Source organism: Dreissena polymorpha, chromosome 8, assembly GCF_020536995.1.
Source record: "Dreissena polymorpha isolate Duluth1 chromosome 8, UMN_Dpol_1.0, whole genome shotgun sequence".
Taxonomy (NCBI): domain Eukaryota; kingdom Metazoa; phylum Mollusca; class Bivalvia; order Myida; family Dreissenidae; genus Dreissena; species Dreissena polymorpha.
The window spans coordinates 88,088,420-88,111,633 of record NC_068362.1 but is presented as its reverse complement, the minus strand read 5'-3'; the positions used below and the strand labels follow the sequence as shown (position 1 = coordinate 88,111,633).

At 34.0% G+C, this 23,214-nt stretch overlaps 2 protein-coding genes across 2 annotated transcripts; both read left to right on the top strand.

Moving 5' to 3' along the window:
* Positions 1-210: 210 nt before the first annotated feature.
* Positions 211-4,026, top strand: LOC127840712 (uncharacterized). Its single transcript, XM_052369127.1, has 5 exons — positions 211-412; positions 729-863; positions 1,406-1,524; positions 2,627-2,803; positions 3,138-4,026. Exons 1-5 carry the CDS (start codon positions 211-213, stop codon positions 3,408-3,410), a joined length of 906 nt encoding a protein of 301 aa, XP_052225087.1. The 3' UTR covers positions 3,411-4,026.
* Positions 4,027-10,454: 6,428 nt separating this feature from the next.
* LOC127843280 (polycystic kidney disease protein 1-like 2) lies at positions 10,455-23,214 on the top strand. The gene is made up of 15 exons (XM_052373210.1): positions 10,455-10,688; positions 11,506-11,956; positions 12,447-12,538; positions 12,972-13,205; positions 13,861-14,024; positions 14,607-14,766; positions 14,935-15,046; positions 15,225-15,434; positions 16,110-16,240; positions 17,175-17,288; positions 17,821-17,983; positions 18,260-18,374; positions 19,120-19,285; positions 19,853-20,903; positions 21,506-23,214. The coding sequence occupies exons 8-14, from the start codon at positions 15,252-15,254 to the stop codon at positions 19,950-19,952; spliced, it is 972 nt and encodes a 323-aa protein (XP_052229170.1). The 5' UTR covers positions 10,455-10,688; positions 11,506-11,956; positions 12,447-12,538; positions 12,972-13,205; positions 13,861-14,024; positions 14,607-14,766; positions 14,935-15,046; positions 15,225-15,251; the 3' UTR covers positions 19,953-20,903; positions 21,506-23,214.

The following is a 23,214-nucleotide window of genomic DNA, read 5'->3' as shown; positions in this document are numbered from 1 at the left end:
AAACAAAACCCATGTCAATAAGTTGAAAACAATATGTATGTTTCAATATTTACGTCCGTTAATGCACTTCTCACCGACGGACCATATATGTACACTGAAGATTATTATAATAAAGAGAGATATTGTTTCTGAATTTATTTAAAACACAATTTTCTTGATGCGCATGTCATGGTATTTAAGGTTTTCTAAATAAAACATCCCAAACAACATATGATCATTTTCCTAATCAGTACTTATTTTCTTATAGGAAAAAATTCTCGTGCTCTCTTAATCGGCGACAATTTGTCACAAGGGAAGGTTTACGAGATACTTCTTACTGTTACAAGGAAGGGAGTGTCCACGACGGCTGCCTTCTATAGAAGGATCAATATCTTGCCAAAAGGCGGCAATTGCAGTTTGGATAAATTGACAGGTAGACCACCCAATCAATCAACGCAACTATAAGTACTAATCATACAAATGTACAACAAAGTTGTGGGCAAGATCCTTGTAAAAAAGTGTGTTGATGTTGACCATTACCATAACTGTTCTTTCAAATGTATTTTCAATGCGCAACACTAACTTTCAAATGGTTATGCAACGCATATATTCTGCTACAGCATACGGTGAAACGATCAAAAAATCTTTTGACTAGTATTGGAAACCCAAATAAACAAACTTCACCTTCTGACATTGAGCTGTAACTACAATGACCATGATGAAATGACAAGCACGTTATATTATTACAGCGGTCTCAGCAAGAGACTGGGTAACTCTCACGTGTAACGGTTGGACTGGTAACGTTCTGAATCCTCATATAACGTTTCTCGTACGTCAGTTCACAAAAGGAGCGCTAGTACGAAATGAGCCGATCCTTAAAACAAGTAAGTTTATTAACAGAATTAGTTGCAGTGCATTAATAGTCACGTTTACACATCATAACTAATTAGGGCTGATACAGTGTTATGTCACGAGTTTTATTTCAACAAATAAGTCTTCGAAATATGCACATTCATCAAATCATTGTTCACTCAATATTGACCATACATGTAGTTAATTCTGATATACAGAGATGTTTTTCTTGAAGAGTGCTTGCGATGAAAAATTGGATAGAGCTTAATGCAGTGTATACTTAAACCTAGCAAAAAAAAACAACAAAAACAAATATAGCACACACATCATACCTATTTATGTATTATTGTCGAGGGATTTGAGTTCACATGTTGCAAGTAAAACATTTTATGACGATAAACACTTTCAAATGACACTATATATTACTTAACTGATAACAGTGAAAATATGAACTATAAACAAAAAGATTAAGTCATACTGTGTCATCTTTGTTCAGTGTGTTATATTATCTTCTTCTAAAGATTACTCATTAAAATTAAATGCATATTAGTACAATCACCGTTCACACTTTCAGGGGCACGTAGATCGCACTTAATTTTGAAGGTGGGGGAGGTCGGAAATTTCGCTTCCACGTTGACTGTTGAAGTCACTGACGAACTGAACAACTTTCTACCAGTGACTCTTTCCCTAGTGGTAAGTTTAAAATAAATACCAATTGCATCCAATAAAAGATCGCTCAAATCAGCTCGATACCATGTTAACTTTGTAAGTTAAACAATTAAAGTTGATTATGAAAAGCATTTTCTAAAATTTAAATATGATCATGAAGATATATATATATATATATATATATATATATATATATATATATATATATATATATATATATATATATATATATATATATATATATATATATATATATATAACTTAATAAACAAAATCCGATAACATTGAAATAACCAAATATGTTGAATATTTTATTAATCCAAATATACTAAAAATCACTCAGATGTAATATATCATTCTTTCATTTGTAAAATTTCACCTCGTAAACATGTATTTAATTGTATTGCAAGCACAATACTGGTGGAAAATAATTCCTGTCCCGATTATATTATGGATCTTTCTCGTTTACAATAAAATGCTATAGCTATTTAGAATCATACAGTATTGGAAGACTAGTAACCCTTTGCGATGTTGCGTTCATACACATTTTCGTGTAAATTGTAATATTATTATTTCAATATTAAGTGAATGATATACAATCTGCATGCTCTAGTTAACATTGAAAACGGATTCATCGAAAAGTATTAATATTTAAATTAAATTATCTCTGAGTAATTGTACTGTTTTGAGAATTGCCGAATATATAAGAATAATGAAGTTTCATGTACAATAAGCTGAAAATGATTTTTATGTGCATGGAACACCCCAACGAAATGCATTGACCGTACTTATATCAAACACATCACAGCGCAGTTGTATCAGCAAGAGCAGTATTATGCGAATGACTTTTTTAAAGCAATATACTAAAATGCCATACAATTAGACACTTATAAACACTGCTTGGACACCACGCATTCAATTGAAAAACTGGGGATACCGCATTGCAACGGTATATGCAAAACATAAATTTTAGATCAAGCAATTTACGGGCATCACAGCTGCACCAATTTATTAAAATGAAAATAAATATGGCTGTCCTATCCTTATCAAACAAAGTGCGCATTAAAATAAGCTGCTAGGAATAGTTCTGCATTTTGTTAAATTATATAGTTGATATTTTGTACAGGTGTCTCCTACATTCAGCTATCGGGACGTCACCCCCACACTGGCAGGGGCAGCGATCATTGAAACATATTCAACAGTGGATTACTCTTTTGCAGCAAAGCAATTATTAGACATGGGGAAAAGTGACATGACTATCTCCCTCATATCCGCAATTTGCAGCAACTTCCACCTTGTGGATGTATGTAATAAATAAGTGTGTTACTACGACTTCTTATTTGTAGCTAATTATATGACATGCTAAATTGAACTTTTATCTAAAACTTCAAATATCAAATACATTCACTTTATGATTGTATTTTGAATGACTGTAACATAAACAACAACTAATTCTAAAGTTTTACTAACTAAAATTATGTTGATAATAACACAGCTTGTATTCGTTAATCAAACTAGTAAAATATATTGTAAACAAATGCACGTAAACATATTTGTTTCACTTGTCCTACTTTGCTCATTTAAAATGAATGTGAGGTTATGACAACCGAAATACCAAAATGTAAAAATATGTTAAGCTGCCTGTCTGGAAGCCACCAGTGCCAAGAGTTCTTAATACCGGGGGTTCTCTTCTCGATCTGAATCCAAATGGAAACGACCAAACAATTACATCGTTGCAAGACGCCGCCGCTAAAGCAAACAACGAAACCGTTGATCCAGCAACTGTAGCAATACAGAAGGTTCATGTCCAAATACGACACGTGTTGGGACATTACGATAAGCATTTCTCTCATTTAATCTTTCATTTCCATGGTTATACTATCAATACTCTTGCATTTGCCAATCTCTGACTGACCGCTTCAAATGATGAGAAATCCCTCTGATATGTGTCTTAAATGCTTTTTGTTAATATGTGTTGAGTAATAATTGTCTTATTGATATCGATATGTAACGGTCAAATGTATTCTCTAGAGATAGTGGTGCTTTAAAAGCCCTGCATATACTTAGTAATTAGACATATAATGTTCGGCAAATGTAACATTTTTTATATAAATAGCCAAAACATCTTATGAGTTACTGTAGCGAGTTCAGTATACATGTAATTTATATATTATAACTAAAAAAAAACTAATCTTTTGATTTATGCCAAAATAAATCGTAGAAGTAAAAAAAAAATACGCCTTCATCACTGTTATTTGTTCCAAATTATAAAAGTAAAATTGTTCCAAAACATTAAGTTAAAGATAAAATTGTACCCAAGTTCTAATTAAAAAGCTTGCACAATGATAGTTTTCATACCTTGTACATACATGAAGTCAACATGCTGATGCTTACAAAAAATAATATTGTTCACACCATGTCCATGCCATGCTGAAAACAGGGTGGTTACGTTCGATATAATGCATTGTCAATAATTAAAGTAAATAGAGAACAGGATAAAACACTATCAAGATTAATGCCATGCTTAATACCATTTTAGATGAATTATCAGAAATTAATCGAGTTTTTCATATGTAAAAACATTAGTATAGTTTTACGTTGAACATACTTATGATTAAACTTTAAATAGAATTATTTTAGTTCGATAAGTGTTATATATTATGTTATGTTGTATTTGATGTCAGTTTTTATGAGATTGTGATATATTGTCTCTTATAATTCGCTTAGAATAGTCACATTCTCACATGCTATGCATCCTTGATTGTAATAATTGTTATGATGAATTGTGGATGAGAATTAGATAAACTAATAAACTGCTATTAGTATTCCCGTTACAAAGACTTAACATTCGCTTATAAATATCACTATTGTGTTAATAAGGTCATGGCGAACATGGCTGCTAACATAAAAAGAGTTGTGGAAACTGATATGCTCGGATACCGCAAGGGTGATAAGTACCTCTCATCAATTGTCACAAATGGCTTCACGAACCTTGCAGCAAAGCCGCAGTTCATTGATGATGATTCAAAGGTAAGCATTCAATACATATACTGACAAGATAAGTCATTTTAAGTGTTGTATATAAACAACCAACCATTGTTCATTAAAATTGAGAACAACCGACAATTAATATATATATATATATATATATATATATATATATATATATATATATATATATATATATATATATATATCCGCTATTTAATCTAGCAATTACATTTATCCCCTCACTACGAAATATGTTTCCTCGTGGATACTCTTACTCAACGTTGTTGTTGTTCCAGCATGTACACGTTTTGAACTTATATCGATGTAAAATCGAGGTCCATTCTAAAGCAATTTGTTTTATTTTCTATTCAAATACTAAAATAATTTGTAAATATTGTGGTTTTTGAGACAAAATGCACTTGATTTATTCTCCACGCTTATATATTTTCCGTCTCAAACAGTCACTTTGTATCTAGAATAATAACAAAATGCATACGCACAACATGACATGATGTTTTCTATTATGCCATTCATGACGTATGTTTGTTAACCAAGCTTTCTTTCATTTTCAACGAATAAACATTTGCACCCTTTACGCCATCTGTTAAGTGTGTTACTCAATAACTATTTAGTCGCGGTTTGAGAAAACGGGTTTAAATGCATCTGTGTAAAGTGTCGTCCCAGATTTTAATGTGCAGTTAGGTACGACACTATCCGCCTGAAATGTATTTTTGTCAAAAAGAGTCTGCATTTTTTTTTTAAATGGGACGTGTCGTCCCTGATAAGGCTTATCTGAGACAAAATTTTACGAACTTACATTAACCCCCTTTTCACAGAGCGAGGCTCATATGAGACGCGTTCTGAGAAAACTGGGCATTATGCTTGTGCGTAAATTGTCATCCCAAGTAAGCCTATGCAGTCCGCACAGGCTTATCAGGGAGGACACTTTCCGCCTGTATGACATTTTTCGTTTAAATGAAGTCTCTTCTTAGCAAAAATCCAATTTAGACGGAAAGAGTCTTCCCTGATTAGCCTGTGCGGACTGCACAGGCTAATCTTGGGCGACACTGTACGCACATGCATTAAGTCCCCTTTTCACAGAGCGAGGCTAATATCTTTTCATTAAGGTCGAGATGATCTTTCTCAGTACAACAGTAGGCGTTTCATCGCTTGGGTTTCCACAGGATTCGGAAGTCGACATATCAGCAATCATTGAAACAACCGCTGGAGGTATCACAATACGTGTTTTACAACCGTCACGCAATTCTTTCACACGCTAATTAATTGCATTTGAATTAAGGCTCTCCTTCGCATAGGTTACCTAAATAATTACCCTAAATATATCCGCATTGCTTCTAAAATCAATATGTAGTACCAGCTTATATAATATTGCCAAATTTATATATAATGCCGAGAAATTAGGAATAAACACTAATTAATTATAAAGACACCTTTTATATACTTTTTTCACTAGTATGAATCTACCTCACTTTCATTTACGAATACTTTATGTATAATGCTTCACTTTCGACATTACAGTTAGCATTGTGATGCTCAATAATTTGTTGTATGTTCTGTTGACTTTGTTCTTCTCCATGTCACTATTATTTATTGTGCGTTAACATTGTATAATGTTTATGCAATACAATTTTGGACTTGGACTTGGATACAGGAAGTTGGGCTGACATTTTTCATAGTTTTGAAATGCTTCATTTTTTTTATTCGAAAACTAGAAAAAATTAGACTCAACAATTTAAAGTTAAATACTTTTATCTTTCAACATGCATTTGAGGTCATTACAAATCAACGTGTAATTGCTAAAATAAAGTGTTATTTTATTTTGAAATAATATAGAATAATAGTTCAAAAGCTTAATTGAATGGATTGGTTTCTAGAATCGGTTGCATTTAGTGACGGCTTGGACACCTGAAATGGCCGTGTATCACCGCATTACGATTTAAACAGTTCGTAAATATACAATTTTATTATGAAAATAATACAATTATGTTAAATGTAGAACATCAAATTGCGTCATATCATGCCCAGATTGGTGCTTGAAAAACCGTAGGCGAGTGTGAAAGGTGTCGGGGTGTGTGTTAAGGTCTCTATCTCTTTAAGTTCTTCTGATTGAATTAAGATTGAGACAGTGGAGGCATACGTTGCAGATATATAACGATGTATGTGGTGTAGTGCATAAGAAGTAATCATTAACACCAATGAATTTCATGGACAGGAGTTTCGGAGTTGTTGTTCCAAAATTGTGAAATGACCTACCCTCAAACATCCGGACTTCTGTCTCAATAGACATTTTCAAAAAGGAATTTGAAAACATTACTCTTCAGAGACTTTTACAACCTATTTTAATTTGAATACCTGTGATTTTAAAAATAATCGAGACTCAGCGTTATAGATTTATTATAATTTATGATAATTTACGAGTGAGACGGTTGTCCTGACGGGGTTTGATTTCTCAAGTCTTCAACTCACATGGTGGTAGTATAAGCAAGTTTCTTTTAGTCACGCTTAGCCCCTCTAGTTGTGTCTTATAGTCACACTGTAATTCTAACTTTCAAGTTGTGTCTTGTGGTCACACTTGGTCAGTCTATTTGTGACATGTAGTCACAATAGTTCAATAGTTCAAATAAGGTAAAAATCCCAAAAGAAGTGTCCGTTAGGGTGACAGGTGACCGGTAGCTGCGGAATCCGACATCCAGAGTGCAGAAATAGCCTTTCACGTATCCTTTCAGATAATAAAAAAACAGTGTCTTTTTGATCCCCAAAAAATTGCTCATAATATCATTAGAATTATTGTCTTAACCCTAGTTATATCAATTTATTACATAACATTTTACTTTTACTGTGTTTCAATATTGTAGCCGGCATTGTTTTTTGCTTAAGTTTCTTACAGCATTTTTATTTATATCACACAATTTTAGATTATTAATCCTTATTAATCCTTAATTAATGGTTCATAATAGTATCAATCACTCTTTTTTTAATCAATGTTATGTACATATATATGTTTTGTACAACGCCATTGAATATAACTATATAAATAGGCGTTTCATCAAATTATCAAGTTTCAGTTTCATGAATTTAACTAAAAGGACCGCTGCGTTTCTAGAAAGTAGAATGGTAGGTACTTGACTTAGATCTTCCAATGTAATCAATTGCAACCAAGATCTATAAACCTGTATGTTTCATAGAAGCTGTTGAACGGTACTTAATGGCACAATTTTAAAACAAATGAGTAATGAAACTTCAGGCATCATATATATCCCAAGAGAAAGTATTTGCCGTTCGTCTTTACTAGAATCAATAGTTCTCCAACGAATACAAGACACAACATGTATTTTGAAATTAAACATTAATTATTTGTTCCACAATTTTAGAGGTGTATTACATGATGCAAGAAGTGGTGAACTCAGCAGTTCCAGACAATTTGAAACAACGCAGGCCTGTAGACAATCTGGACGCCGTGCGGGCACAGGTACGTCGTGAGTTATATGAGCCTTGTTGTAGGGACACTGGACTTAATGTGTGACCGTAAAATGTCGTCACAGATTAGCCAGTGCAGTTTGCACAAGCTAATCAGGCACGACACTTTCCACCTTGACTGAACTTTTGCTAGACGAGCCAAAAGTTTAATGCAAAATTCCAAAGAATCGTCCCTGATTTGCCTGCGCAGAGTTCACGTGCGTTAAGCCCAGTTTTCGAGAACGAGTCTTATATATTCATATATGTATTATCATAAGACACGAAGTCCTATGATTACAGTTGAATTATGTATATGCAGATTATTTCTAGCCACGGATTCCATTTATAAAGGAAACTCATATATAGCATTTCGAGCCGTAGTGAGAAAATATAACGATGCATTTTATTATTGAATCTTTATATTTAGGATAATACTATTTTATAGTTCAATCGTGTTTCGATCATACACCGTGCGTACTATGTACCGTGTGAACGGATCAATGGGATACATAACAAACAATGGGATACAAAACAACAAATGGGATACATAACAAACAATGGGATACATAACAAACAAGGGGATACATAGCAAACAATAGGATACATAACAAGCAATGGGATACATAACAAACAACGGGATTAATAACAATCAATGGGATACATAACAATCAATGGGATACATAACAATCAATGGGATACATAACAAACGATGGGATACATCACAAATAATGGGACACATAACATACAATGGGATGCATAACAAACAATGGGATAGATTACAAACAATAGGTACATAACAAACAATGGGATACATAACGAACAATGGGATACATAACGAACAAAGGGATACATAACGAACAATGGGATACATAAAAAAATGGGATACATAACAAACAATGGGATATACATAACAAACAATGGGATGCATAACAAACAATGGGAAACATAACAAACAATGGGATACATAAAAAACAATGGGGTACATAACAATCAATGGGATACATAACAAACCATGGGATACATAACAAACAATGGGATACATAACAAACAATGGGATACATAACACACAATGGGATACATAACAAACAATGGGATACATAACACACAATGGTATACATAACAAACAATGGTATACATAACAAACAATGGGATTCATAACAAACAATGGTATACATAACAAACAATGGGATACATAGCAAACAATGGGATACATAACAAACAATGGGATACATAACAAAATGTTGTACATGACAAACAATGAGATACATAACAAACAATCGGATACATACCAAACAATGGGATACATACCAAACAATTGGGTACATAATAAATAATGGGATACATAACATACATAACAAACCAAGTATTTAAATAATTATTATGCAACGGTATTTGTATTACCAGTATAAATGCAAAACAAATGAAACAACGCAAACAAACACAACTGTAAAAATAAGAACGCCAACACAATCGCAACCTTTTTGATAAGCAAACTATGACTAAAACAGCAACACATACTGGTGTCATTTTGTCCAATAGCTAAGGAAAACTATCGAACATTGAAATCCACGAGTTACTGAAAACTTAATACGATCATGGGTATACACGATTTAATAAAAACTTAGTTCGACCATGGCCATCCACGATTTTTTTTTAAATTGAGTACAATCATGGAAATGTACGAGTTTTATTACAACCTTATACTACCATGGATAAGTGAGAGTTAATGCAAACTTAGCACTGTTATTTACGAAAATAACTCACTCATTCTATCAAAAATAGGTCACGTGGTCAAGATTACGGGAACATGCGAAACGCTGCAGCTGGAGTATTATGTTATATTATTTTCCGTAATTACCGTACACCGGTAGATTGTATAATTCAATTCTGTTCAGATTTCGGACATGCTGGCCGTAATAGGACAAGATATCAATCTGACAGCTTCTGCGATGTTTGATAACGAGAGGGCCTACTTGTACGAGAGGATGCAGAGGAAGTTATCATACGAGCTAGCTAATAAAAAAAACATAATACGTACACCAAGGTTGTGTCTTGACCGATAGTACCGACAATTTTACATTCAGCTCGACACGTAGAGTTTGATTTTTTCTCAAAGGGAAATTAATTCTCTACTTATTCTGCTTTGCTTATTTTCGGCGCTTTGTTGTTGTTGGTAATGAGAAGTTAGTCCGGACAAAACGTGTATGTATCGAAAGGTATGTCTGCAAGTGGTATCGCATCATCCATATCTGTGTTTTATGTATGTGTTTTAATGTATATAATTAAGAGGCGATCCCTTAAGTGTATTTTTTTTGCATTTGCGGGTAAGTTTTTGATTGACATTACATTCAGACAAGTTGAATAACACAGAACCTCAATAATAATCATTATTATTATTATTAAGTTATTGTCGTAGGCATACATATCAATTCGGCTTTAGAAGAATGGTTTGCGATGAGTTTATTGTTTCTTTTCATCAGACAAAGGATGCAGCTAAAATGGCCGAACGTCTGGTACAGCAAATTCAGGACGAACTAAGGGTTTGTCTGGTCTGTGACAATTCTAACAGCACTAAAACAGAGCAGTTGATACGTAAAAACACCGCTGAGGTCCTTGCCAACTCGACGACGACAACGAATACTTCGGAATTTAAGCTTGACGGGCTTGTAGAAGCAGTTGGACCAGACGGACAAGGGGATGAAGAAGACGTGTCGCTATCTGTAAGTGTATCGGACATAGTTGTATATGTGAATGTAAATTAATTAACAAAGAAACCACTCGTGGAGTGGAAGGTTATAAAACCGCGACTTCGTGTAATGTTCAAGCGCAACAATAACGTTAATCTACTTAAAATCGTTTCGTGCAATACAATTATGTTTAGGGGGGACTACAAAGCTAATACTCCATATTGATTGAGCAGATTGGCAAGTATAGGGTGAGTATGTCAGCTCTGAAAGTGTAAACAAATATACATCAATATTGTACACAACTATGTCAAATAATTTTCTATAAAACATATCGTATATTATTTTACTTTTTTGAGCATTATTCACCTTCAATGCGTAACAATTAATTCAACGAATGGGCGCGCTCGTTTTCTTAATTTTATTAAATTATTTGACATTAGCTTTGAACAAACGTGACAAAATATGCCGTGCCTTATTATTGATAAAGGTGTTTTAAGCATGTTTAAAAATTAGGACTCATCGTCGAACGGAGATTTTTTTGCAGTTTTCATATCTGAAATGTGTCTAGTTTCAATAGATTGTTAGGTCTGCAACACGATTTAAAATATTTTTTTTCGCGAATAATATTTCTAAAAGTACTCAAGCCTGGTTGATGAAATTCCCTGAATTTCTAATTGGCACCCAACAATATTTACCAATATATGACAGCTATTTTGTCTTTTACAAAGGTCTTTTTTTGGATCCAGTTAACTTTAGTTGTAGTCAAACTATATGAAAAACAAAAACAATGATTCACGACTTGTTAAATTTAATTTAATATTCATGTATTCGTTTAATAATCTGATTGCAGGCAATAGAGTTCACAGAAAATGTGTACATGTATGATAACGACGGCACGTCAAGCTTCGTGACGTCTAACGTTTTGAGAATAGACACAAAAACGAAGTCACGTCGAATCAAACCGGAGAGAGTGACGTTTTCACAAAACGCCGAAACGCCCATCCCAACCACGATTACGCCAAACAAAACAGTGATAGCAGAAGACGCATCGGAATTTTTCTTTCACTGATTTGTATACGGCAAATCCACTGACAAAGTTTGCCTGAAAGTGATGCCGTTAGGTGATAACAAAATAAAGTCGTATCGGGTGTACTTTAGATTCCACCAAGCTCCGAGCGTTTTGGACTTTGATTTTGATTTCTTGCTTGAAGAGGACGATGATTGGCAGTATTGCATTAATGCACGTGCAATGTTGGGTCATACAGGGCTCACCTATTTCGCAGTCCAAGTCCCTGGATTCGGTAAACGTATACGTATTTATCATCATCTTCTTTTCCTTTAAAAAGTGTATTAACAGCATTTCATACGCGAATCATTAGCCGTAGTATTTTATTGAATATATAATTGCTACAATAAACGTGGACAAGGACAACGCAAAATATGCGATTAATTATAGTATAGACACTCGAATAAAACACATGTAACACGAAACATGGTAACACAAACTTCCCGCGTGTCCATTTAGTTTCTATTTCTATATTGTATATCGTGAACATAATGTGTATAAATCCATTTAAATAAAGAACTATGTCTTTCAATTTATATCGATATTTTAATTTAATGTTTGTGTCAAATAATGTCCTTAATTAATCGCAGCGTTTATTGCAAACAATAAAATATACTATTCAACACACCTTAAAAAGTTTCTTAGTTCTTATAATAGTTGTTCGATATCTACATTCTGAACAATGCGTTCTGTTTTAAAATGGTTACAAACATACCAAATTTCAGTGAAAGAAATCCAATACAACCTTACTCTGATCACTGGTGGTTGTTTAACTTGGAACGAGGCCGCAACTAAATGGGAAACCGACAAATGCGAGGTAACAACCTTTTTGAAGACGTTGATGCTTTAAAAATACATAATTTATAAACGTACACATTGGTATAATCAAAATATATTGTTTATATTGCTTTTAGAGCTGTTCCTTTTTTCGTGCCACGCAATAAAAATACCTGTTTAGTAAAGCATATATTGTTTTTGTTTTCTCCTTGCATTGGCTGTCATAATATTCAAACTATATTGTGTCAACTATTTTTTAATACTAAAATTGTGCCATGAATACAGTATTACAGTATTATCTAATTTGTCAAAACTAAGAAATAAAGTCGTCAAAATTATTTGCATGTACCGTACATTCCGCCATCAAAATGGGAACCTGTTCTTTGTATAGTTATACATGCAGGTGACTCCTTAAAATGTGGTATACATGTATACCATACAAGTATCGTTATATGTGTGTTAAACCCTAATAGATGACGTGGAGACCAAGAGAGAACAAAATAGACTGTCAATGTACTAATATCACAGACCTGGTGTTCGCCAATTCGTTTTTCGTTGCTCCAAATTCAATTGACTTTGCCACCGTGTTTCTGAAGTTCTCACCACTAAATCAGGCAGCGGTAATGGGGACGTTTGCTTGTCTGTTGCTTCTTTACATCATTGGCGTTGTTGTCTTTGCAAGAATGGATAGACGGGATAGGCTGAAGGTATTTATTTTTTCTGTTTGAATATATTGAATAACCTTGCAGTTAAGAAACAATTCAAGCAAACATATTACTCGGTGGTTTTATTTAGACCAGTTATACAGAAAAACAATTAATTGAGGCGCATTGAAATTATGAAAATACAACTAATCACCTAAACTCATTCGTGTTTCCAACACCCGTCCAATATATGGATAATATGCCCCTTCAAATTGATGACATTCAAATCAATACACAATATCAATATATAAGAATACATTTTGAAAAGTTTTATTTCTATAAGATTAGTTCCGACACCATTTAGCATACATTAAAATAACATAATTATAATAGATGTGTTCATCAGCTAATGTGTCTGCCTTAAGTCGGACAGATATCATACATGTTTCACCCAGAACACATGTTATAAAAGACATCGATGCGGTGGCGGACCAATATGCGTGTACTTGATCGAATTGTGTTAACTTTGAAATGCACATGTACTTCTAAGAAATTCTATGACATAGTTTTATCGAAATAAAATGATCACAAAATTAATATTTTCGAACAAACACGCAACTTTAACATCGGGACGGCAATTTGTGTGTTTAAAACAGACATGAACTTATATTGATAGCAAGTCGACAATATTTAGATATTTTTTGGAAAATATGTTTAGTGGGGCATAACTGCACTGCGAGACAACTGGCCCTCGGACTCATCCTATTATCTGATACGGGTTCTAACGGGCAAGGGGCTGGTACTAGGTCACGCATAGCGTTTGTTTTGACGGGACAAAATGGCGACACGGGACCTCGGGAGCTGTTTGATGGAGTTAGGAAGGTGAGATCATGTTTATATAATGAATGCATTCATATGTTACATTAGCATATATCATTAATATATAGCAATAGCAAACATTCTTTTTACAAGTATATAAACAGGCATACACGTTCAGTTGGATCTGATTGGCTCCATATAGATCCTTTATAGTTATCCAGTCTCGAGTTGTTTATAAACACGTTCAGTTGGATCTGATTGGCTCTATGTAGATCCTTAACAGTTATCCAGTCTCGAGTTTTTTGTAAATTTCTTTCTTAGTTTTTTTTTTGTTTTTCCTAAATGCAAATAGCGCGTTATCAAAATTGTATGTTTGTTTGAAATACTTATATGAGGTAACTGTGTATGTGCAATAAACTATTAACATTTTTTTCGCTCGTTTATTTTCAAATTTACTCTAACAGATTTTTGTTTATAAACTATAATGTTATTTGCCTTATTTGCTATCGAGTATTACGATAATCAACAAATCGTGCAAACTTCTCGATTTATCAGATGGAAAACATATAGAAATGGGGGTATGATAGTATTTTTCATACGCAAATTTATCCAAAAATGCATTTAAAAATGGACACACATTTGTAGGAATTCAGCACTGGAAGTGTCATGACCTTCTTGATGGCGACGCACAAGCCTTTGGGACCGCTGCAGCACATGTGCATTTGGCATGATAACACAGGAGAGGGTGACAGCGCTTCCTGGTACCTGAATCAGGTGTCTGTGTTTGACACCCAGACAAAAAAATGTACGTTTGTTGGAATCGGTAAAAATTAACCATTGTGTTTTTCTTATATACATTAATATTAACATAAATTATCACAGCGGTTTTTAAGTTCGCAATATTATTTAAACAATTATGTTAGTATGATATATAGATGTGATAAAGAAGCTAAAGAAAAATACGTAATTTCAGAGACACATTCGTCGCTGAGAAGTGGCTCTCCGTTGAAACGGAAGTCTTTGCAAATATGAATGCAAACAGTTAAAATGAGCCAATCGAATTCGAAAGCAGGTTCTTCTATCAGGTACAAAGTATTAATGTAGTTTGCTAATAGATGCATTTCTTTATGAACGTGTTTTACATATGAATTCGCTCACTTAATTTACATACATTTTTATATTTATATAAAAACAATGAAAATGTATACTAGATTTCCTGACATGGCACACTTTTAACATTATTTGGTTTATTTAAACTTCTAGACCCGAGACCAATTGTCAGAGAGTCATATGTGGGTCTCCATTTTCTACCGGTCACAAATCAGCCCCTTCACTCGTGTCGAGCGTTTGTCGTGCGCCCTTGTCTACATCTGTCTCACTATGATTGCTAACGCCATGTTCTATAAAACGGAAGCCGACTACGAAACCCCGCCTTTAATACAAGCGGGACCGTTCCGCTTCACAGCACAACAAGTGAGAAATTTTAGTTAAGCTTCAAACGGGTACATACGGTTTGAATATAATTTTATTTTCTTACTCTTTTACTAGTGAAGTCAATTTCAAATTTAGGTAAACTATAATATATTGAATATGTATAAATGATACCGCTTCAATTTTAAAAACTTTAACACATGTCATAAAGAACATGATTTTGTTAGCGCTCAGCCAATTCATGACATGTTTTCTATTTCGTGTTGAAGATGGAACAATAGTGTATATGTTTTGCATAACCAAACAGTTTGCATGTCCGTTATACATAAATGAGTGCCCGATTGCTCAAACAAAACTTGTTTGCAGATATATAAGATAGAAAGAGCTTCGAGCCCGTTTCCTTAAATGCATCGTTGGTTGGAGTATTCTATTGAAAATTGAAGACCGCCCGTTGATTTTCGACTGTTACCCGGTCACGTACACGAATCGTTGACCATTGTTCATTTTTAGTGTAATTGTGTTTGAAGAATAGAAGCTATCAGATCAGTTCGTGCTGTATAAATTAATTGATGAACACACTTGGAAATTCAATGCAGGTGGAGGGGGAGGTCTTAGTAAGAGAAAGTTTTTACCCCTATCTACAGTTGAAATGGTTAAATTATAATGGCAACTACTTCGAGTGCGATCCATTTATGTCATATTTCTGGTAAATTTCAGATATATGTGTCCATAATATGCGCTCTTATTACAACACCGCCAGTGATGCTACTGATATCCATATTCAAGCAAACAAAGCGGCGCCAGGACATGCTTTGTAAATGCTGTACTTGTCCTGGTGTGTGCTGCAGGTACGAGGCGCTACTAAATGTGTTTATAGAAATATATATATATTTATTCTATTATGTAAAACATTTGCGTTCGTGACATTGTATTCCGTTGCGTAAAAAAACAGCATGCGTCCCCGTTGTCGGTTAGACTGTGTAAAAAGTGAAAATCTGCTTTTTGGTGTACGTATGCGTGTTTTAAGGTTTTAATTAAATACATGTACATAAAAGAAGAGGAATTAACATTTAAAATGTATATATGTATATGTATGAAGTCTACACTTCAACACCGTTATTTCGAAGTCGTCGGGACCGTTAAAAAAACTTCAGATTAACGATAATTCGAAATAAACATTTGACAGAAGACTTCTTTGATTCTGTAAAAAATTGAAACGTTGTGGAATTCACATGATTCGGTTACACGCTTACTGAAAAGCGTAAACTAGTCAGATAGCAATAGATTTCCACTTGTAACAAACGGAGGAATAAAACGATTATTTTTCTTGTTTTTATTTTTGTCTTATTACAGAACATATAAAATATAATGAATAGCACAAATTATCAGACATACATACCTATTAATACATTTTCGGAAATTAATTAACATTTTATTTTAACTAATACGCGATGTCTCTCTGAACACCGGCGTTCGCGCAGACGACAAAGGTGTAATTATCGGCTTTTGACGAGCCACGACAAAGGTGTGAAATTACGCTCAGTATTTTGCAGTTTTGACTTCGGATTAAAGATTGTTAATAAGGTGCGAATTATAGTGTTGGGACCGACTGAATCACTTCGCATTAACGATTTCTTCGGTTTAACGAAGTTCGGATTAACAATGAAATTTTACATTAAACAAAGGAGAACCAATATCGGGACCCGAAAAATACTTCGAAATAACGGTGACTTCGGATTATCGGTGTTCGAAATAACGATGTTGAAGTGTATTTCATTTTAGATTTCCGTGTTCATCAAAGAAAAGGGACACATCTCCGGACTTTACAAAGCAGTTGCGATCTATAATATTGACACCGGAAGTGCCCGAGTTTACAGGTGCCCGACTTCCTTGGTGGTATGTGTATTCTCCTCATATGTTCATTTTGAAACAGATGGCAAAGTGGAGGTATCGCTAAGCACCAACAATGTAGCGTATTATTGCGTGCATATTATGCGTCAATAATACCTGTCATAACTATTACATAATTATACATAATCCTTAACATCATACGTAATATATATATAGTTGCCTTACTTAAGTTACCCGTTGAAAGATACAGTTAACCCATTGCCAGTTAAAAACGTATTATGACGCATTTGTGGCCCTCTAAGAAAGTTAAATTTAATTAAAGACCTTTCTTACTAGATTCAAGTTGTTAAGGCTTCATATCCAACCCTTAGATGCTGATGAGCAGCAAACAGCATAAAACCTGAACAGACAGCTAGTTACTTGCAGGCTGTTTTAGTTTTATGCTGTTTGCACAAAGGCAATTTCGCTTTGCTTCTGAGCGTAAAGGGTTAAGCTTTTGAATCATGAAATAAGTTATTTACATGACTCATTCCTTAACAAAAACGTGCAAATAAATATCACGAAGTCTTTGTTCCAGGTTTATCATATTCGGGTGGTTCCTGGTTGTTGCAGGCACATTGGTTCCCTCCTTTTTCGTTCTTCTCTACAGCATGCAATGGGGGAAGCAAAAATCAGAGGAATGGCTCACTTCCTTCCTTCTGTCAATCTTTGAATCCATGCTATTTGTTGACCCAATCATGGTACCTAGCACGTATATTATATACATACATATTACAAAGTTTAAATGTGTTGCTGTTGATTTGTTGTTGTTTTTTCAACTTGGTTTTAGTATAATTACTATGGCTGAACCATGATGGTTAAATGTTTACGCAGTTGACATTTTTTATTGATATTTAAACACGAAAATACGCCGAATGTTAAATGGTTTCAAATTATTGATTATTCGATTAAAGCCAACACGTTTATATTGTTTTGAACAGCTGTGTTTGTGCACGTAAAGGAGTATATACTTGCAGGTGATGTGCTTTGCCTTTGTACTCGCCTGCCTTTTTCGAAAGTCTAAAGGGGACGCAAAGGTTGCTATGGACACCGTAGTTAAGAATTATAAAAAGCTTACAGGCGATAACAAAGGTAATTAACTGTGTTGATCTTTCTTAATTCATCACAATTTAGAATCATTGGCATATTAGTTTGCCTTAAACGATTATTATGTGGGTTAACGAACAGTTTACGGTGTTTTTGGCAGTTATGTTACTGCAGTATCGTTCATATATAGAAGAACCAGTAAGGGTCATCTTTTGAAAAAACAATATAGTCCACCTTCCGTTTTATTTAACCCTAGCGTCTAGAAAAAAGGCCTTGGCAAACAGCGTAGACCCAGATGAGACGCCGCATGATACGGCATCTCATCAGGCTCTGCGCTGTTTGCTTAAAGGAATTTCTGTAAGAAATATTCTAAATATAGAAATAAATATACTAGACATCCCTAATTTTGGAAAAAAAATTGATCCAATTTAGAAGGATGGGAGAGTCCACTAGGCATAAATGGGTTAACTGCCATGAATTGTTTTAACCGCAATGTGCTAGTAATTCTGGATGTATAGCAAACAACCTTACTGGACTACTTGTACAGTTTACCTAAAAAGTGAACATGCGCGTACTGCCCGCTCGTACCACTTTAGTAAGATTTCAGGAATGTATTGGTCATTGAACAATTATGCGTTCCCACATAATAACATACCGTGACAAAGCGTATTATCGGGGAAAATAAAAAAGTTTTATTGATATTCTTGTTTTGAATTCTACAGTGGACGATGCTCAATAATGTTCGCATCCCCATTCATAATAAATACATAATCATACATTTCCTTGTCAGCCACTTCTTGGAACGTGTCGATGGCCATGATGCCAAAAGAGATGAAAAAGGCGGCAAAGCAAAGGCGGCTGGAACTGAACTTGATCAAATGCATCCTGGACTTCATCTTGACTACACTTCTCATGTTTATTGTCTGCGTTATAGCGTTTGCTAACCGGGATGATATGTAATTGTTATTTATTGTTATAATATTAATATAAGAGAAACATATCTCGTTCATTATTGTTTCAAATACATGCATTTCAAAGCACATGATTCAAATTTAATTAAGTATACTCGAGTATATGTAAAACGATAAAAAAACACACCTTAAATATTATGACATTTGTAAAGTTTCTGATCATTTGATCTTTGAACTGTACACGTGAAGAGAAAAATCCTGGACACATACATATATTACTTAAACTGACAATTCCGCTAAAACTATGTTCTGTATTGTTCGAGATATATCATATCAGAATATCTTTGTAGTTTTATTATCGGTATTTATATTGCGTTAACCTATTTATGCCTAGCGTCTAGAAAAAAAGACCGTGGCAAACAGCGAAGACCCATATGAGACGCCGTATGATGCGGCGTCTCATCAGGGTCTGCGCTGTTTGCTTAAAGGAATTTCTGTAAGGAATATTCTTAATATAGAAATAAATATTCTAGACATCCCTAATTTTGGAAATAAATTTAAAAGGATTGGAGAGTCCTCTAGGCATAAATGGGTTAAATTAATGTTCAACAGCGCTCGATATATGGGGTCTACCGCTGACTGGTTTCTACACGACATACGGGGGAGGAGGATACAAGAATGTGAGTCTGGACATCGTCGAAGAATTACTTAAAAACCTATGGGTCGATCGACAAACGAGAGTTGTTTGAATTTACATTGTTTAGTCCAGAAACAAACATGTTTATCTAGAACGTCTTCATGGTTGAGTTTCCGCAAACAGGTGGAGCATTTAAAACTTACTGGATCTATCCGATCAAATTGTATAACCACGTTGGACCGAACGGCATGTTTTCCCTTGTATGTGAAGTCATATTCGTTATCTACCTTCTGGTTTTGGTTTTCAAAATATGCGTGCGAATATATCAGCAAAGGCTGAAATACTTTGGCCTATTTTGGCAATCCTACGAGTGTGTACTTTTTCTATTGGGTGTATCAGCATGTGTGATGTATTTCATAAGATCGAGCTTTACAGATATGACCATCAGCAAATACCGAAGCGATATGAAACGGTTTGTGAACTTTAGCCATATAGTGCTTTGGGACGAAATTCTAGGTGTCGTGTTAGCAATAATAGTCTTTATGTCAACTATTAGAATACTTGAAGTATTTGCTACTTCAAAGAAGGTTCGTAACATTGTGAAAGTATTTGAGCAGTGCGGAAAAGAATTGTTCTGGTATGGAACTACATTTGTGTACATACTTCTTGGATTTGCTTTCTTCGGGTGGTTTTTATTCGGACCATATCTTCTGTCGTACATGACTATCTACAAATGTTTGACCACTTTGTGCCTTCCAATTATTGGTAAGAGTACGTTTACGGAAATAGACGAAAATAACCCGATCTTGGCTAAAATATTTTTCACCTTTTACATAATTGCAGTAGTGTTTTTTGTATTGTCAATATTTTTGTCAATACTTTGTGCAAGTATAGACAACGTTGTCGGCAACAAGAAAGAGGAAACACACACAGACATTATTGAATACATTATGACTAAGTTTACAAAGATGTTCAATAAAAGTGGAAACAAAGGAAAGGATGTCAACGTACCACTGGTAAGAAAAGGTAAGCTTTTCCATGAACTGTATTTGCCATAACAATATGGTTTAATTATATGCAAAGTATAAAGCTGGGCGAAACCTACAAATAAATATAGAAAATTATTTTCCAAGACATGCCCTTCCCTAATTGTTTGTGCCTTCCCTATTTTTAAAATATGCCAGGTTGCGGTGACGATAATTATGCTGCATTCAAACGTATACACTAAATTAACTACCATATTTTATTGAGATGTAATTGAATGCTTTGCCGTCACTGCGTTATTTGGTGGACCTTTGAATCTTAACATTATATGTTGCAAAATCTAATATTGGAACCTTTATAGTTTTGACACTATTGTACGATAGCGCAAAGTTTTAAATCGTTGTTTTGAGAGCCTTTAGTAAAGGAATACATTTCAAGTTATTTATGTACACAAATATTGTCTTCAGCAATGTTTATTGCATTTGAGATGTTTGAAACGAATATTAATCTGTATTCAGTGCGAAAATACAAACACACACAGTTAACGTGTTAAACTCATTCAGTGCACAAATTAAAATTACAAGCCAATGTTAAATCAGTACATATTATGGTTGTAAAAATAAATGCGTTGTTGCATTTTACAGAGTACAACAGGCCGAAGCTCTACAAGTTGTACGATATGGCGAACATGTGAACGCCTACGTTTACCTATCAAGTACAAAAACCGGAGGACAAAAATCGCATGCATCTAAGAAAACGCCGACGACACCATTCGGTGTAAATGTTTGAGCTTTGATCTGATATCAAACGTGTTATGTTATACATAAATATGCAACGAATTATTGATACAATTGTTTGGATACTGCTCAACTGAAAAAAATATAAAAAACTCTGCATCGATGTTAAATATTCCTTCGATATTATTGACGTTTTGATGAAACCAACTTATCGGATGATTAGGTCCGTGGCATATGTCTCATCATCCAACACTGCCAAGAATAACATTTGTATGTAAACATGTTCTCCCGGGAGCATATTACACGTGACATTGTGGTGATGCAGAGGATCATATTGTTTTTGCCATGTCTGTTTGTTGGTTTGTTTGTTGGTTTGTTGGGTTGTCTGCGTCAAACTTTAACACTGGCCTTAACTTTTGCAATATTGAAGATAGCAACTTGATATTAGGCATTCATGTGTGTCTCATGGAGCTGCACATTTTGAGTGGTGAAAGGTCAAGGTCAAGGTCATCCTTTAAGGTCAAAGGTCAAATATATGGGGGGGGGGACATAGTGTTTCACAAACACATCTTGTTTGTGAATGATTTTAATCTTCATTATTATATGTACAGATTCAGGGTAACACGATATTTTTGCAGCGTACAAAATATTGTGTATACTACTTGAAATCTGTGTATTAATTTCATTCTTATATTTAAAAAACAACAGCGTTTTGTCTCGAACAATATTTTTTGCTTGCCGCTGACTTGGTTAAGGTCAAATTATGATCCTTCTATATGTCTAAAATGTTTTTGTATATGTTTACATTAGTTCTGCACGATTTTAGTCATTCCTTATAGTATTAACTGTTTTAATGGACAAACAAGAGTGGTAGGGTTAAACTATATAACAATGTTTAACATTTATTATGCACGATGCAAGTCAATGGTAAATTGACGATTTATTTCGTTTTAAATTAATTTGATGGCACTAATGTTTTTGTTTAGAATGATAAATGCAGTTGGTTTGAAAAATATTTCTCAATCAGTCTATAGTATGTTTCTTCTGTTGACGTTTGCAGATCAGCTTTGAGTTATTATCCCATGATTATTAACCTTAACCTTATATGCTATTATTATATAGTACTCGTGTGTAATGTGTTTTCTTTTGATGTTGTAAAATCCTAGAGATCGACAATATTGTACTGAACCTATTCTAAACTAAGCCGATGTAAAGTTTTTCAAATAGATGAACTTTGAATTTTCTGGACGTAAAACACTAGTACTGTAAGTTCCCTTGGAGTTATACTTTTGATACGGGGGGTAATATTGATGTTTTTCAACTGAAATGACCTGTTTCTAAAAAATTATAACAATTTAAGAACGATTAAATTAATTAAGCCATATACGGCATCTTTGTATTTTTATACAAAATAAAAAACGCAATTTCTTGAAATATTCTGTCAAAATTGTAAGATTCATTTACTCTTATTGTTTTATACCTCCGTGATTTTATGGCAACAACAACGTTTTATGTAAAGAAGTATTCAACAAATAAAATTAATCATTTTACTTAGCGTATAGGACTTGACCAAAATGCATTATCTGTGTAAGCGACTAGAAAATCCATTAAACATG